At 54.5% G+C, this 14,915-nt stretch overlaps 1 protein-coding gene across 1 annotated transcript in view; it reads left to right on the forward strand.

Moving 5' to 3' along the window:
• ANO1 (anoctamin 1) overlaps positions 1-14,915 on the forward strand; it is a 114,166-nt gene that overhangs the window by 8,535 nt on the left and 90,716 nt on the right. Inside the window, exon 2 of the mRNA XM_030811417.1 lies at positions 611-943. Within this exon, the coding sequence (XP_030667277.1) occupies positions 611-943 (333 nt within the window). The remainder of the gene's footprint in view (positions 1-610; positions 944-14,915) is intronic.

A 14,915-nucleotide genomic window follows, 5' to 3' on the forward strand; every position in this document is an offset into this window, starting at 1 on the left:
GGTGGGTACATAGTGTGTGTATATATTTATGGGGTACATGAGCTATTGTGGTATAGGTAATGCAATACGTAATAATCACCTCATGGAAAATTGGGTATTTTCCCCTCAAGCATTTCTCCTGTGTGTTACAAACAATCCGGTTATGCTCCTTTAGTTATTTGTCCATGTACAATTAAGTTATTATTGCTGAGAGTCCCCTGTGGTACTATCAAATACTAGGTCTTATTCTTTCTCATTATTTTTTGTACCCATTAGCCATCCCCTACCATAGCTTTTTGCAAGCAGCCAGAGAGGTTCCTGGCACTCAGCCTGCTCTAGTTCCATAGACCAGGAGGGCTTCCGGGGGACCATAGGTAGCTTGGCACCTTCGTGAATGATTAGCAGTGAATACCTCCTTCTCGAAGGTCAGCTCCCTGAAGGCAGGGTCTTCTGCTGTGTTCCCGGGTGTATCTCAGCCCCTAGGACAGTGTCTGGCCCGTGGAGGGCGCTCAGCGAGTGTTTGTTGAATGAGTGAGTGAGGAGTGAGTGGATGAAGGAAGCAGCGCACCGTCCGAAGGCCGCCCATAACCGGCAGCTCGATGGTGAATGGGTGTTTTTCTTCCTCCCTTAGCTGCTGAACTCCTTATCTGTGGACCCTGATGCCGAGTGCAAGTATGGCCTATACTTCAGGGACGGCCAGCGCAAGGTGGACTACATCCTGGTGTACCATCACAAGAGGCCCTCGGGCAGCCGGACCCTGGGCAGGAGGGTGCAGCACAGCGACACGCCCTCTGGGGCTCGCAGCGTCAAGCAGGACCACCCCCTGCCAGGCAAGGGGGCATCGCTGGACATGGGCTCAGCCGAGCCCCCGATGGACTACCACGAGGATGACAAGCGCTTCCGCAGGGAGGAGTACGAGGGCAACCTCCTGGAGGCCGGCCTGGAGCTGGAGCGGGACGAGGACGTAACTATCTCACTGCGCACTGTTGTGGGGGTGGGCTGCGTGGGCGGCAGCGGGGGGCAGCTGCTTCCATAGTCAGAGGGTGCAAGGCCGGTATCTTGTTTTAGCTTTAAGCTGTTCTTAAAGAAGGGGCAGATGGGCCAGACGCGGTGGGTCACACCTGTAATCCCAGCACTTTGGGAGGCTGAGGGGGGTGGATCACGAGGTCAAGAGATTGAGGCCATCCTGGCCAACATGGTGAAACCCCATCTGTACTAAAAATACAAACATTAGCGGGGCGTGGTGGCACGTGTCTGTGGCCCCCCTACTTGGGAGACTGAGGCAGGAGAATCACTTGAACCCGGGAGGCGGAGGTTGCAGTGAGCGGAGATCACGCCACTGCACTCCAGCCTGGCGAAAGAGTGAGACTCTGCCTCAAAAAAAGGAAGACAGGGCAGCAGACAAAAACGCCGCTCTTGTTAAGGTGGGGTAGAAATTGCTTTTGAACAGCGCTGGGGAGCCCCGACTCGCTCCTCTGGCCACATCTACTCTGGGAGAGGGGCTGGCCTTCACAGCCCTGACCTTCAGAGTCAGAGCATCGCCTGCTTTTGGTCAGCTCCTTTCCTGGGAAGATTTGCCCAATCGGGAGAGGTAGGACAAAGCTCTCCTGGGAGTCTTCCTGGATGGCGTCGGCCCTTCTCTGGGCCTCAGTTTCTCCTGTGTAGAGTGAGGAGTGGGTCCAGCTGAGCCCTGGGAGTCGTTGGTGCTCTGAAGCCCGTGGCTCTATAACACTGTGCTCTGAAGCCCTGCTCCCTAGCAAAGCCTACGAATCTTCCTAGAAGCAAGATTTCGAGAGAGAACAAAAGGTCGACCCCCCTCGCGTGCCTGGCTGCTGCAGGGCCGAGGGTGCAGCTGTGTGCACAGAGAATGACTTTAGCAGCCCTGGCACAGCGGTGCTTCCTTCAGCGGCTCTGCTGGCTGCTGTGTGCTCTCCGGCTGTCATCTTAACCTCTCTGTGCACGGGAGCCCTTCCTTCCATGAATACTGGGGGAAGGGCCCCAGCCTACAGAGCCGTCACTGTTCGGATTACCCAAGAATTGACAAAGTCTCTAAAACACATCGAAAACAGAAAAAGTAGTCAGCAGGTTATCTTAGAAACCATGGAGTCCCCTGTGAATGTTGAAAATGAACGTTGGCTTTGGTTTGATATTTCATCCACAGGCATCACCATGTCCTTAAATGCTTTTGGTCCAGTGATAAGAATGTCCTCGGAGTATTTAGACCAAAAAGCAGGTTAATTAGGGAACCTGGAGTGGAAACGCCTCTGTTTTGTGACAAGTAGATACGACTTTCCTTGAAAACGATCGGACGTGCTCCATGGGCCCCCCCCGAACCTTGGCCTAGTGAGTCAAAGGGTCTTGTTGAAACGGGGGCATCCGTCTAGGTCTCCTTTCACCTTCCCGAGGTCTGGTGACCCGGCAGGAGATTGTGAGTTCGGCCACCCAGATGGGTCCCTTTGGAGTTTTGAGGGCAGGTGAGGAGCCTTACAAGTTTTGATGATCAGGAAGCAAAGATTTGATCCTGACAAGGATTCAGAGACGTTCTCCCTGCCTTTGGGGGCAGCTGCCAGGAAACAGTGTCCTGCTGGACTTTGTCTTAGACACTTGGAACAGGCAAGCAGTGGATTCCTGCTGGGTTTTCGCATGGTCCTGCCCTCCAGCCCTGTGGCTTTCAGAACAATGCGGCTACTATACAGGGTTTGTTTCAACATGTCAGCTTATAACTGGAGGAAGGAATTGGCTCCATCAGGGAAGTTTGGCGGCCAAGGCCACTCTCTGGGAGCTGAGGCTGAGAGAGCTGGGTTTTGAGCTTCGTGGTTCTTGTGTCTCATCTGTTCCGCAGGGTATTTTTTTTTTTTTTTTTTTTTTTTTTTGAGGCGGAGTCTCACTCTGTCACCCAGGCTGGAGTGCAGTGGTGCAATCTCGGCTCACTGCAAGCTGCGCCTCTCGGGTTCATGCCATTCTCCTGCCTCAGCCTCCCAAGTAGCTGGGACTACAGGCACCCGCCACCACGCCCGGCTAATTTTTTGTATTTTTGGTAGAGACAGGGTTTCACCATGTTGGCCAGGATAGTCTCGATCTCCTGACCTCATGATCCACCCGCCTCGGCCTCCCAAAGTGCTGGGACTACAGGCGTGAGCCACCGTGCCCGGCCCCTCCCCAGGGGATTTTACACTCCATTCCCATCATTCTTTCCTGACTACAACTTTGAGATCTCACGTTCAACAGGAACTTCTGGGGTCTGATAATTCTGACTGACTTCTGCCAGATCCCAGACCCTCCACTTATCCTGATGGAAAAGCTAGGCCTCAGTTTCCCCATTTGTAAAATGGAGACAGCAAGAGTATTTGCATCACTGAGTTATAAGTAACCTTTGCAAAGTGCTTAATTCAGAGTCTGGCCTGTGGCAGGTGCTTGGCTGATATTGTGTCGTATATTATTGTTCATACTGAAGCAGCAAGAAGAGCGAGAAAAGACCCTTTCCAAGTCTCATTAAATACTATCTCATAAATATCTTTTTAAATATTTCGTATTCTCTATCATGACTTTGAGCTAAAAAGCAAAACGTAAGGACATTGGTTACTGTCACCAAAATGATCTAGTTTTTAACCAGTGAAATGATCCCAACTTTTCATTGGTAACTTGGCTCGAGGGCTAAAAGAGGCTTTTCAGCAGTTGATCTGGCCATGTTTAAGATGAAACCGTGATTGTGGGGTAGACTCATCTGTTCAAGTTTTCAAAGGGCTGAAGTTGAGATGTTCCCACATCCCTGCTGGAGCCTCTCAAATCATAAGCTGTTTTATGAGGGCTTCCTGGAAACCCCGGAGCTCTCATCTGAGCTGCACCAGCCCCTAGGTCTGTTGGAAGGAGCCATGGTTTGGGCAGCCTGTTCTCCTGGAAAGGGGCAGAGCCAGAATCTATTAAAAGGCTGCTTGGGCACACGCAGCGTCTGAGGTGTGTGTGGGCCCCTGCCAGCGTGGTTAGCAGACAGAGCTGCTGCCGTGTTCATTTCAGGGGGAAGAGGCACTCTTGGGAATGAACCTTTCCCAGAGGGGTGCTCAGATTACAACGAGCAAAGGGTTTGCAATTTTGGAAATAAGATCACCTCCAAGAGAGTCCAGTTGCACAATCTTACCCAACTGGAAGCAAAATTCACGGCTTATGTGAGCTTTCCTGGGGAGAAAAATCCAGAGTCTATCAGATAATCATGCTCTATGACACCCTCCCCCAAAATTAAGACTGGTTGCTTTGAAGCAGGTGATATTTAACAGCATCCCCGGCCTCTACCTGGCCAGTAGCACCTCCCTCCCTGAGTTGTGAAAACAAAGCAGAAATGTCCCCAGACATTGCCAGTGTATGTGAGGGGCAAAACCACCCCCAGTTGAGAATCCCTACACTGAAGGCTGGATGAGGAGGCAGAGGGAGAAGAGGACCTGGAGGGAAAGAAAGGGGGACAGATGAGCAAGAGGGTCCCCTGGGGGGTGCCAGCCACCTCCAGGACCGTCTGCTGCAGCCAGGATCGTGCAGCAGTCATGGAGGCCACCGGCTGTGCAGGTGTGACCTGGCCTTTGTTCCCAGGGTGCCGGTGGGTGTGACACACTCTGTCACTCCTGGGCAAAGTGTGCTGCGAGCCCCACACAGGTGTGAGCAACCCCTATGCCCTGTGCATGCCTCCTCACTGAGTCCGGAGGTTCGTTGTGTCGAGACTTCTTGTGACGACCTGGCAGATGGGCCTGGCTGAGTGCACAACGGGGCCAGTTCTTGGAGATCAGATAACAGATATGTCATGCCCTGCACCTGCCATAACAAAGGGCCACAGGCTGGGGGCTTAAAACAACATAGATGGATGCTGTCCATCTATGTTTGGAGGTGAGCTTTGGAGGTGAGAAGTCCACAATCAAGGTGCCATAAGGGCCGTGCTCCCTCTAAGACTCCAGGGGAGGACCCTTTCTGCCTCTCCCAGCTCCTGGGTCTCCAGATATTCCTTGGCTAGTGGCTGCATCACTCTAATCTCAGCCTCTGTGGTCACTCGGCCCTCTCTGTTGTGTGTCTCTGTGTGTCCTCTTCTTGTAAGGACACCAGTCATTCTATTTGGGGCCCACCCCTACGACTTTATCTTAACTCGATTATGTCTGCAAAGACCCTGTTTCCAAGTGAGATCACATTGATAGGTGCCAGGAGTTAGGACTTGAACGTATCTTTGTAGGGGACACCATTCAGCCCACTCCAGTAGCTGAGATGCTGCACTGGGCGGATAATCCCGGAGTTGGCTCCCTTGGACGGGGCAGGCTGGAGCACGCGGGTAGCAGCATGGGGCAGGGTCATGGCTGAGGGCCAGGGCAGGCCGGATGGTCTGGGGGAGTGACGGCTTCCAGCTTTGGCCTGGTCTGCCTTGCTGCAGGGCCCAGGATGCACACAGGAACTCCTGGGGGTCTTGTCAAAATGCAGGCTCTGGCTCAGCTGGTCTGGGGGACCCAGCACCTGGTGTGGCTGAGGCTCTGGTCCTGCCCAGACCATGCTTTGAGGTGTGAGGAGTGTGGGAAGGGCCTTTTGCACAAGCCAGGAGAGGCCTCCCCAGAGCAAGATCCCCAGTATCCACATGAGCCCCTGGAGCACTGTGTGGTACCCCAAGGGTGACCCCAGACCCAGACCCCAGAGAGCCAAGAGCCTGCGGAGGTCGGAGCCATGTCCCAAAGAGAGACCCAGGGGTGGGTCAAGAAGGCATGGGCACTTAGATCCACAGGGCGGCCTTCAAAGTGGGTTTACAGGAGGGGCCCAGAGACCCCAGGACAGCACTGCAGGGCAGGAAAGGGCAGGAAAAGAGAAGGGCCCCAAGGCAGGGCCTCCTTCTCTCTCTCCCTCCTTCCCTCTCTCCCTCCTTCTCTCTCTGCCTCTCTTTCTGTCTCTCCTCCTCCTCACTTCTTATTCATCTCTACCTCTCTATCTCTCTCTCTCTCTGTCTCTCTCCCTCTGTCTCTCTGTCCGTCTTTCTCTTTTCCTCTATCTCTCTCTCCCTTCTGTCTCCTCTCCCTTTCTCATTCCCTTTCTTTCTTCTCTCTCTCCTGTCTTTCTTCCCCTCTCTATCTCTCTCTCTCTTCCCACCTCCCTCTTTTTTACTCTACCCGCTCTCCCTTTCTCTCTCTCTCTCCCTCTCTCTCTCCTTCTCCCTCCCTCTCTGTCTCCATCTGTCTCCCTCTCCCTCCCCTTCTCTCTCTCTCCCTTTGACAGCCATGGGGTCAGCTTCCAGGGTTCCCATTAAAGGGACAAAAGAAGATCGTGGCCAACATGTTTTCTTGCAACTAAGACCCATTAGCCTTTTTGAAGTCCAGCCTCAAAGCCTGCTGGACATTATTTATGTCCGTGGGGTCATTGCGGAGAACGCCACACACTAAACTCTTGGCTGTGTGTGCTGGGGGGCGGCTGAGGCCCACACTGCCCTGATGTTGAACCTGACCCAGGCTTTGGTAGATCCTGAGAAGGCCGTGGACACTGGAACCCTATAAAAGTCTGTTTGCTTTCATGTCGCTGCCCAGGGCTCAAGTCTGCACCCTGCTGGCTTGCCGCTGGTTCTCCGCATGCGTCCCCGTAGCGGGTGGGGCTGTCCCCGCAGCAGCATCTGTTCGCCATCTTCATGGATGCTGCTTTTGAAAAGCAAGTGAGGGCGGCCTCCGTGGGAGAAGGGCTGCTTTCAGACAAAGCCCAGGGCTGGATGCATGGGTGGTGGAGACGCAGCCTCGGGGCTCTGAATGCGGGGTCAGACCCCGCCCAGCCCCTCTGAGAGCCCGGTATGCAGAAATGGACCCAGCTCAAACTTCCTGGCTGAGCAACCCTGGGCAAGTGGCTTCACCTTTCTGGGTCTCAACATCCCCATCTGTAAAATGGAGGTGATTGTGTGACCTTCCTTGTGGAGTGGTGGGTGAGGGTTAAGAGAGTTAATCCTCGAGCCCACAGAGGGACAGAGCTGGCCTGCGTTGGCTATAAACGCCCCTTACCCACAGGCCTGGGGCAGAGCCCACTCCTCACCGCTCCCAGGGCCTGGCCCTGCTCCTGCCAGAGGGGAACCAGAAGTCCCCCTTGGAAGAGAAGGGTCTCCCTGCATGTGGAGACCCCGCCCCTGCCCACCGCCAGGTGACCAGGGAGGGTGTGGCAGGGTTGCCATGGCCTCAGGACAGGGAGGGGCAGCCATTTCTTGCCATTTCCCATGGAGGCCTTGTGGATGTGGGCAGGTGTGGGAGGCAGTCCTGGGACTGCATCCATTGTCCGCAGGGCCCTGGGCACTGGCAGGGGCTGGGGAGAGGCCCTCACAGATTTGAGAATCGGGGGTGGGGGCCTGGAATTTGAGGAGTCTCAGGTCTAATCCCAGCTCCTCAGCACAAATAAAAGCAATAAACATGCTCATGAGACTTGCCAGTTCCCCACCCCACGTGGGCTTCCTACCAGAACCATGAGTAGGTGGGGCAGAAATTCGATCCTGAACTGAGAGTGGCACGTCTGGCCTTTGAACCTGGCCCCTAACCTCACCCAGAGACTCTGCACTAAAACTTGCAGTCCCCATTCTCCCCCAGGGGAGGAAGAATGGGCCTCTTGCACGATGGGATGTTAGGAACCTCTAGTCTACTCATGAAGCTATTTCTCTGCTCTTCATTCCACTGTTACAGACTTCTTTGGTCCCTAAAGATTTTATGCCTCCCCAGTCTTCAGCTGAGGCCCGAAACAGACTGGATGACTTTTATCGTGGCCTGATTTTCTTTTGGCTTGTCTTGGTTTCATGGAAACATATTTCTTTTAAAGTGAATTCTGGGCTGGGTGCCATGGCTCACGCCTGTAATGCCAGCACTTTGGGAGGCCGAGGCGGGTGGATCACCTGAGGTCAGGAGTTCAAGACCAGCTTGGCCACTTGCGAAATCCCATCTGTACTAAAAATACAAAAATTAGCTGGGCGTGGTGGCCGGCGCCTGTAGTCCCAGCTACTCAGGAGGCTGAGGCAAGAGAATTGCTTGAACCCAGAAGGCAGAGGTTGCAGTGAGCCGAGATCGTGCCACCGCACTTCAGCCTGGGTGACAGGATGAGACTGTCTCAAAAAAGAAGGAGAGAGAGAAAGGAAAGAAAGAAAGAAAGAAAGAAAGAAAGAAAGAAAGAAAGAAAGAAAGAAAGAAAGAAAGAAAGAAAGGAGGGAGGGAGGGAGGGAGGGAGGGAGGGAGGGGGGGAGGGAGGGAAGGGAGGGAAGGGAAGGAAGGGAAGGAAGGGAAGGAAGGGAAGGAAGGGAAGGAAGGGAAAGAAGGAAGGAAGGAAGGAAGGAAGGAAGGAAGGAAGGAAGGAAGGAAGGAAGGAAAAAGAAAGAGAGAAAGAGAGAAAGAATTAATTCGTTCTGGATCTGTTTTAAAATTCATGTTTTTAAAGTGACCCCAAGACCATCATTGCACAGCTCTGCCACAGGGCTTCCCAAGCTGCTGGGGTGAAATCTTTGCCATTCTGGCTGCAGTTCTGAGGTCCTCATCTGTGTCCAGGCCCATGGTGTGCTGGAGTCATGTCCTTCTGGAATTCTGCAAGCTGCTTATTACTCGTTGCTGACTTGAAATAGGCCACGGTGGGGTATTTACACCATGGGAATTGGCAGATGCTGCAAATCAGGGCTCCCCTCGCCCCCACCGGAGCCCCTCACCAGCATCTTCTTGCACCAGCCCCATGTGCCTTCTTGTCTTTGGAGGGGTTGAGCATTTCCCAACATGTCTGTTGAGTTTTTAATTCTTTTTATGATCTTTTTTATTTCTAGGAGTTCTATTTGGTTCTTTTCCAAGTCAGCTATGTCATGTTTTAATAGTTTCCTGTCCTTTGCAGATCTTTTCTATCTTGAGGTTTATGTCTTTAAACGAGGTAAGCATAGCTGATTTATTACCCAGCTCATCCTTTGCTAATCCCAAGCTGAGTGGGCCGATTTCTATCTCGGTCACTTCAGCTGGTTCTCCTCCTGGGGCTGTCTCTTGTCCTGGTGGGGGTGGGCCTGGTTCCCTTGTCTGCTAGTCATTGACCTTTTATAATCTGTGGGGTTTCCCAAAGCCTGGGATAAAGGTGACCTTGTCCAGAAAGGTTTGCAGTCTTTTAGACGAGAGCCACCTTGAACCAAAGCCGCAGTCTGAGGTGCCCAGGTCTTCACAGATGCCATGGCTGTAGGGGCCAGAGCTTCTCAGGGTGGGTTCCAGTCCTCCTTTTCCTTCCCATTATCTCCTCCTGCTCTGCTGGGCACCTGTATCGGTCCGTGGCCTTTTAGAAACCAGGCCCCCCAGCAGGAGATGAGTGGTGGGCGAGCGAGCGTTCCTTCCTGAGCTCCGCCTCCTGTCAGATCAGCAGCGATGTTACATTCTCACTGGGAGCCCAAACCCCGTTATGAACAGCGCATGCGAGGGATCTAGATTGTGTGCTCCTTGTGAGAATCTAATGCCTGATGATCAGAGGTGGAACAGTTTCGGCCGGGAGCAGTGGCTCACGCCTATAATCCCAGCACTTTGGGAGGCCGAGGTGGGAGGATCACCTGAGGTCAGGAGTTCGAGACCAGCCTGGCCAACATAGTGAAACCACGTCTCTACTGAAAATACAAAAATTAGTTGGGCATGGTGGCACCTGCCTGTAGTCCCAACTACTCAGGAGGCTGAGGCAGGAGAATTGCTGGAACCTGGGAGGCGGAGATTGCAGTGAGCTGAGATCATGCCACCGCACTCCAGCCTGGGTGACAGAGTGGGACTTTGTCTCAAAAAAAAAAATAATAATAATCAAGGAGTGTAACAGTTTCATTCTGAAACCATCCTCCACCCCCAGCATTGTCCTGTGGAAAAATTGACTTCCACAATACCAGTCCTCCCTGGTGCTAAAAAGGTTGGGGACCGCTGTTTCAGGTCATTGAATTTCTTGTTTCTTTTCTTGTGATGCATTCTTTGCTATGTATCCTGGGAGGGTTGATCTGAGTAATCTACCACCTTCAACAGAAGCAGGAATGTGAAATGATATTTCTGCTGTTTTACCTATCATTTATTTCTTTAACAAGACATCACTGAGCAGGCCTAGGGCCAGACCCATGGCAAGGCCTGGGATTAAAGATGTCCACAGCCCAGTCCCTGCCCCATGCTCGGGGAAGAGCAGTGGCGCCTGATCCACCCACGGAGCTGCATCCCTTGGGTCCTTAGCTCGCCTGAGACTCGAGTCTGGAGACTGCCTCAGGATAATGGGGGATGTGTGCTTGCTGCAGAGACAATCCCTCAACTGTGCTTCGTAGTGGTGTCTCTGCCATGGGGAGCCAGGTCTTCCTATGCAGTGTGGACGTGCTCGGCAGTCACTGTGGCGTGGGAAATGCCAGGCACGGGCGATGACCTCTCCAGGCAGACCCCTGCCCAGGGACTCAGAGCATCTCCCATCCTGCCCATGTGCCCTCTGGAGCCGTGTGGGTGGAGGGTAGGAGTGAGCATTGCAGGGTCAAGGTCAGGCTGACATCCCTCCACATCTACTGTTCGTGGGCCTGGGACGAGGGGCTCTGGGCCTTCCCTGCCCCCTCGTCCATATTTACTGAAGTGGACACATCGATAGCTACCAAAAGGTTGGAGAGAAGGCGGATGGGAGTCTGAAAGCCAGGGCTGTCCTAGGCTGGCACAGAGTAGGCGCTTTATAAAGTCGGGTGCCTTCCCTCTGCCTTCTCCCTCACTTGGTGGATATCACTGAGCCTCTGCTCTGTAGCCACTACTGTTCCCCATCCTAGGGACACATCATTCAGCTAAACAGATAAGCCTGGCTTCAGACCCAGTGTTCCAGCTCCTATCCGTGCTGGAAGCTGGTGCCAACGGGGAGAGGCAGGCAGATGCCAGGGCTGCTGAAAACTCGCCTGGTCATGAAGGGCTGACCAAGGATGCGGTGCTGGGCATTGCGTGCCCCAAAAGCCTATTTGTGGCAGCAAACGTGAACCCCTTGGGGCAGCCACCAAGGCTCCTGGTGTCTGCCCCTGGGTCCGACAGCAGGAGGATTAGACCACAGCAGCCCTGCATCCTTGTGGAGAGACAGGGTCACAAGAGGCCTGTGCCTTCTTAATGGGGCCACACGGCTCCCCGCAGGGCTGGGTGTTCTCCTCCTTGGGAGCTGAGGAAGCTGCAAACAGGGAAATGGGGTTTGTCCAGGTGTTCTGTGGGTGCTCAAGGGCCTCCGGGCCCAAACCCCACCGAGGACGAGGCTCCTGGGCTTTCCCCTGCACCCAGCGGCCTGGACTGCTGTGCACAGCACACACCCGTGGTCCCTGCCCAATAAGGGAGGTGCCTGGACTGCTGTGCACAGCACACACCCATGGTTCCTGCCCGATATGAGAGGTGCCTGGACTGCTGTGCACAGCACACGCCTGTGGTTCCTGCCTGATACGGGAGGTGCCTGGACCGCTGTGCACGGCACACACACTCCATGGTTCCTGCCTGACATGGGAGGTGCTGTCTAGGGAGGCCCCTCTCAGTAGCACTCTGACCTTCAGGCTTCAGCCCTCCCGCACCCCAACGCCATGATTGAGGGCCAGACCTCCATAGTGAACAATGCCCTCCAGGGTATGAAGTGGCCTGTGAGGACCAGGGTAGGTGAGGAAGGAAGCTCACCCCCTAGGAAGCCAAGGGCAACCCGAAAACCACCCAGGTCTGATCCTTAGGGGTGCAAACCTTCAAATCTTCTAGCAATTTCGAGCCCACGCTCCAGCTGCAGGGAGTCCTGTCCGTGGCCATGATCGGATGATAGAAGCACACAGGGCCACTGCACGGACGGAGGGTCTAGGCCCTTGGGCCACGGGGACTGTAGTGGGGACCCCTCAGCATCCCTGCCCACTGTGTATCCGCCACGGGGACTCACTTGTCCTTTCTGTTTTGTGATTTTCTTCTTCCTTCTGAAACAAAAATGTCAGAAGCAATTCCAGGAAGGTCAGAGTTCTTTTGGGCTGGGTTCAGAGGGAGGTTTCCGCCTGCATAGTTAGTCACTGCGCCAAGGTCAGCATCTTCTGCCCCCTCTGGTTGGGGGCTATCTGGGGGGCTGACTCTGTCCCCTTGCAGAGCCCCGTGGTCTGGCCAGATGGGGCCTCACCACCCCCACAGCCATGGCTCTCGACCAAGTAGGTTCATGAACCTCAAAGACCCCAGCTTGAGGGCCAAGAGTCGGGGCAGGGCGCTGGCTGGGGGCGAAGGGGACATGGCTGTCACTCCCAGTGTCTTCCTGCTGGGGACAGGCTGTGGTCAGCCCGGGCACCATGCTTTAAAACATCCCACATGTGTTTTTGCCGAACTGGTCCCATGACCCCTTTCCTGAATCTCACCAGCTGTTTCCCTGGGACAGACCCTTTGCTCATGTAAACAGGGGTGCATGTTTTCCCAGGGAGGCCAGCAGCAGGCACCGGCTCCTTCACCACCGTGCAGAAATCTTCATGGACTCAGAGGAATATATTTTGGGTCTTTGCGTGTGAGTGAACAGAGCACAGAAATAAATCTGTGTCTGCAACAGGAAAAGACAGGCTCTCCCGCACGTGGGCTGTCTTTTCTGCTGACTCAGAAGTGTCCCATGAAGTCAGCGCTGTTCCTGTGGGTCACCAGGATGGAAGACCACCACCTCTCCAGCCTCAGTGCCCTCCGTGGCTCCCCAGCCCTGAGGAGGTGGCTTCAAGCTTCTTGGCCGAAGGAGTCTGTGCTTACGCAGGCAGGGGCTCAGCTGGACCAGGGCTCCCGAGAGCACCAGAGGCTCCCCTGCTGGCAAACAGGTCTTGTAATACCCAGTTTGCAATGAGGAAATGTAGGCTCAGAGAGATTAAGTCACTTTGTGGAAACCACACAGGGGCAGGGCAGGATTCCAGCCCAGGCCACGCCGACCCAGGCCTCTAAGCACAGTGCCCACTCAATCTGCCCCTCGAGGGCCACAGAAGGATCTGGGCCCCTGGCACTGCCACCTCCAGTTCACGCTGAGATCGTCAGTTCTCAGAGGGAGCCCAAACCCACACCTTATGTCCTTCAGCCCTGGGCTCCCCACAATGGTCCCCATGCCGCACATTGTCCAGTCACCGTGCCTGGGGCAGCCTAGTCCTGCTGTCTCCCTGAACCTGCTGTCTCCCTGAAGCAGCCTCAAGCCCCCGCTCCTGGGTCCATGCTTCTGCAAAGCTCCCCTAACCACTGGGACAAGCCCCTGCAGAAAGCCCTGCAGGACCGCAACCTGCAGCTTCAGGATGGGAGCAGAGGCTGAGCGGTGGCCGCCGATCCACATGCTCTGGGAGCCTGCGAACGTGGCCTTGTTTGGAAGAAGGGTCTTCGCAGAGGGAATGAAGTTAAACATTTCTGGATGAGATCATCCCGGATTTAAGGTGGGCCGTAAATCCAATAGAGAATGGCAGAGGGAGATTCGAGACCTAGCGAGGAGAGGAGGCCATGCCACCAAGGGGCCAGCAGCTGGAGCAATGTGGCCACAGCCAGGGAATGCCTGGAGCCCCCGGAAGCTGGGAGAGGCAGGAAGGATCCTCTCCTAGGGCCTTTGGAGGGAGCGCAGCCCTGGAGCCACTTTGACTGTGGACTTCAGGCCTCCAGAGCTGGAGGAGAATGAATACCCACTTTGGGGTTACGTGTTACAGCAGCTACAGGAGGATCCCACCATGGCCAGCATGGCACACACCTCAGGACCTCAGTTTCCCCAGCTGTGAAATGAGGATGATGACAGGACCTGCCTCACAGGCTTGCTGTGAGGATGAAATGAGTTGATATGCGTGGAATGCCTGCAGCAGGGACCGGCATGGAACTGACATTGAGTGGATGTCAGGATCTGTCAACATTACTGTTACTATTACTGTATCATTGCCCTTCGTTCGTTCATTCCATATATATGTGCAAAGCGGCTGCTCTGAGCCTTCCGTGGGCAGCAGGGCAGCACAGAGGAGGCCTGAGCGGCGGTGCTGGGGAGAGGATGGTGTGGGGCAGGCCTCGTGGACGCAGCCGGGAGCCTCACTATCAGCATAAGCGCCCGCGGGTGGGCTTCAGGAGGAGCGACGAGACAGGATTCACCCCATGGCCATTTGCTTTTCTGTTGGATCAGGAAGAAGCATGAGATGAAGCTGGGGGCATCAAGGAGGGTCTCCCTTCCTCGGTGGGTCACCTCAGGTGCCAGGGCCCCACCTTTAACTCTCTCTGCTGGACTTGGAAGCTTCGCCCAGGTCCCTGGGACAGTCGCGTTCACAGGCTTCCACCGAGGCTCTCGCTGGGTACATTGACTTGACCCACTTCAAATTTTGTTTTCTTAAAACTCATCCCCAAGTACACTTTGGGAGGCCGAGGCAGGCAGGTCGCCTGAGGTCAGGAGTTCCAGACCAGCCTGGCCAACATGGTGAAACCCCGTCTCTACTAAAAATACAAAAATTAGCCAGGCGTGGTGGTGCACACCTGTAATCCCAGCTACTCAGGAGGCTGAGATAGGAGAATCACTTGAACTCAGGAGGTGGAGGTTGCAGTGAGCCGAGATCATGCCACTACACTCCAGCCTGGGCAACAAGAGTGAGACTCCATCTCAAAAAAAAAAAAATAAAAAAAGATTAAAAACCAAAAAAACAAACAAAAAAACTCATCAAGTGACGTTGGCTTCATTGCTTTTTGTCAACAAGCTACAATGAACCTATGTACTTGTTTCAAACACTCAAGGGGTTCAGAACCCAGGTCAGGCCCTGAGCCTGCACCTGGTCGCTCTGCACCCAGAGGGGATGGATGCGGTCCCGGCCGGCACTCGCTCTTCCTCCCGTCTGCCTTTTTACCAAGACTTCCCATCCCTTTCTTTAAGTCTCAGAATTGTGGAAAGGAGAGGTGGATGGTACCTCAGTCTGGAAGCCTCCGTCTGACCCCCAAGCCCCGGGGGACCAAGGCCCCCACTGCCCATAGGCAGCCCTGGCTCAGGGAGACTTGGCGCTG

Source organism: Nomascus leucogenys, chromosome 4 (genome assembly GCF_006542625.1).
Source record: "Nomascus leucogenys isolate Asia chromosome 4, Asia_NLE_v1, whole genome shotgun sequence".
Taxonomy (NCBI): Eukaryota; Metazoa; Chordata; class Mammalia; order Primates; family Hylobatidae; genus Nomascus; species Nomascus leucogenys.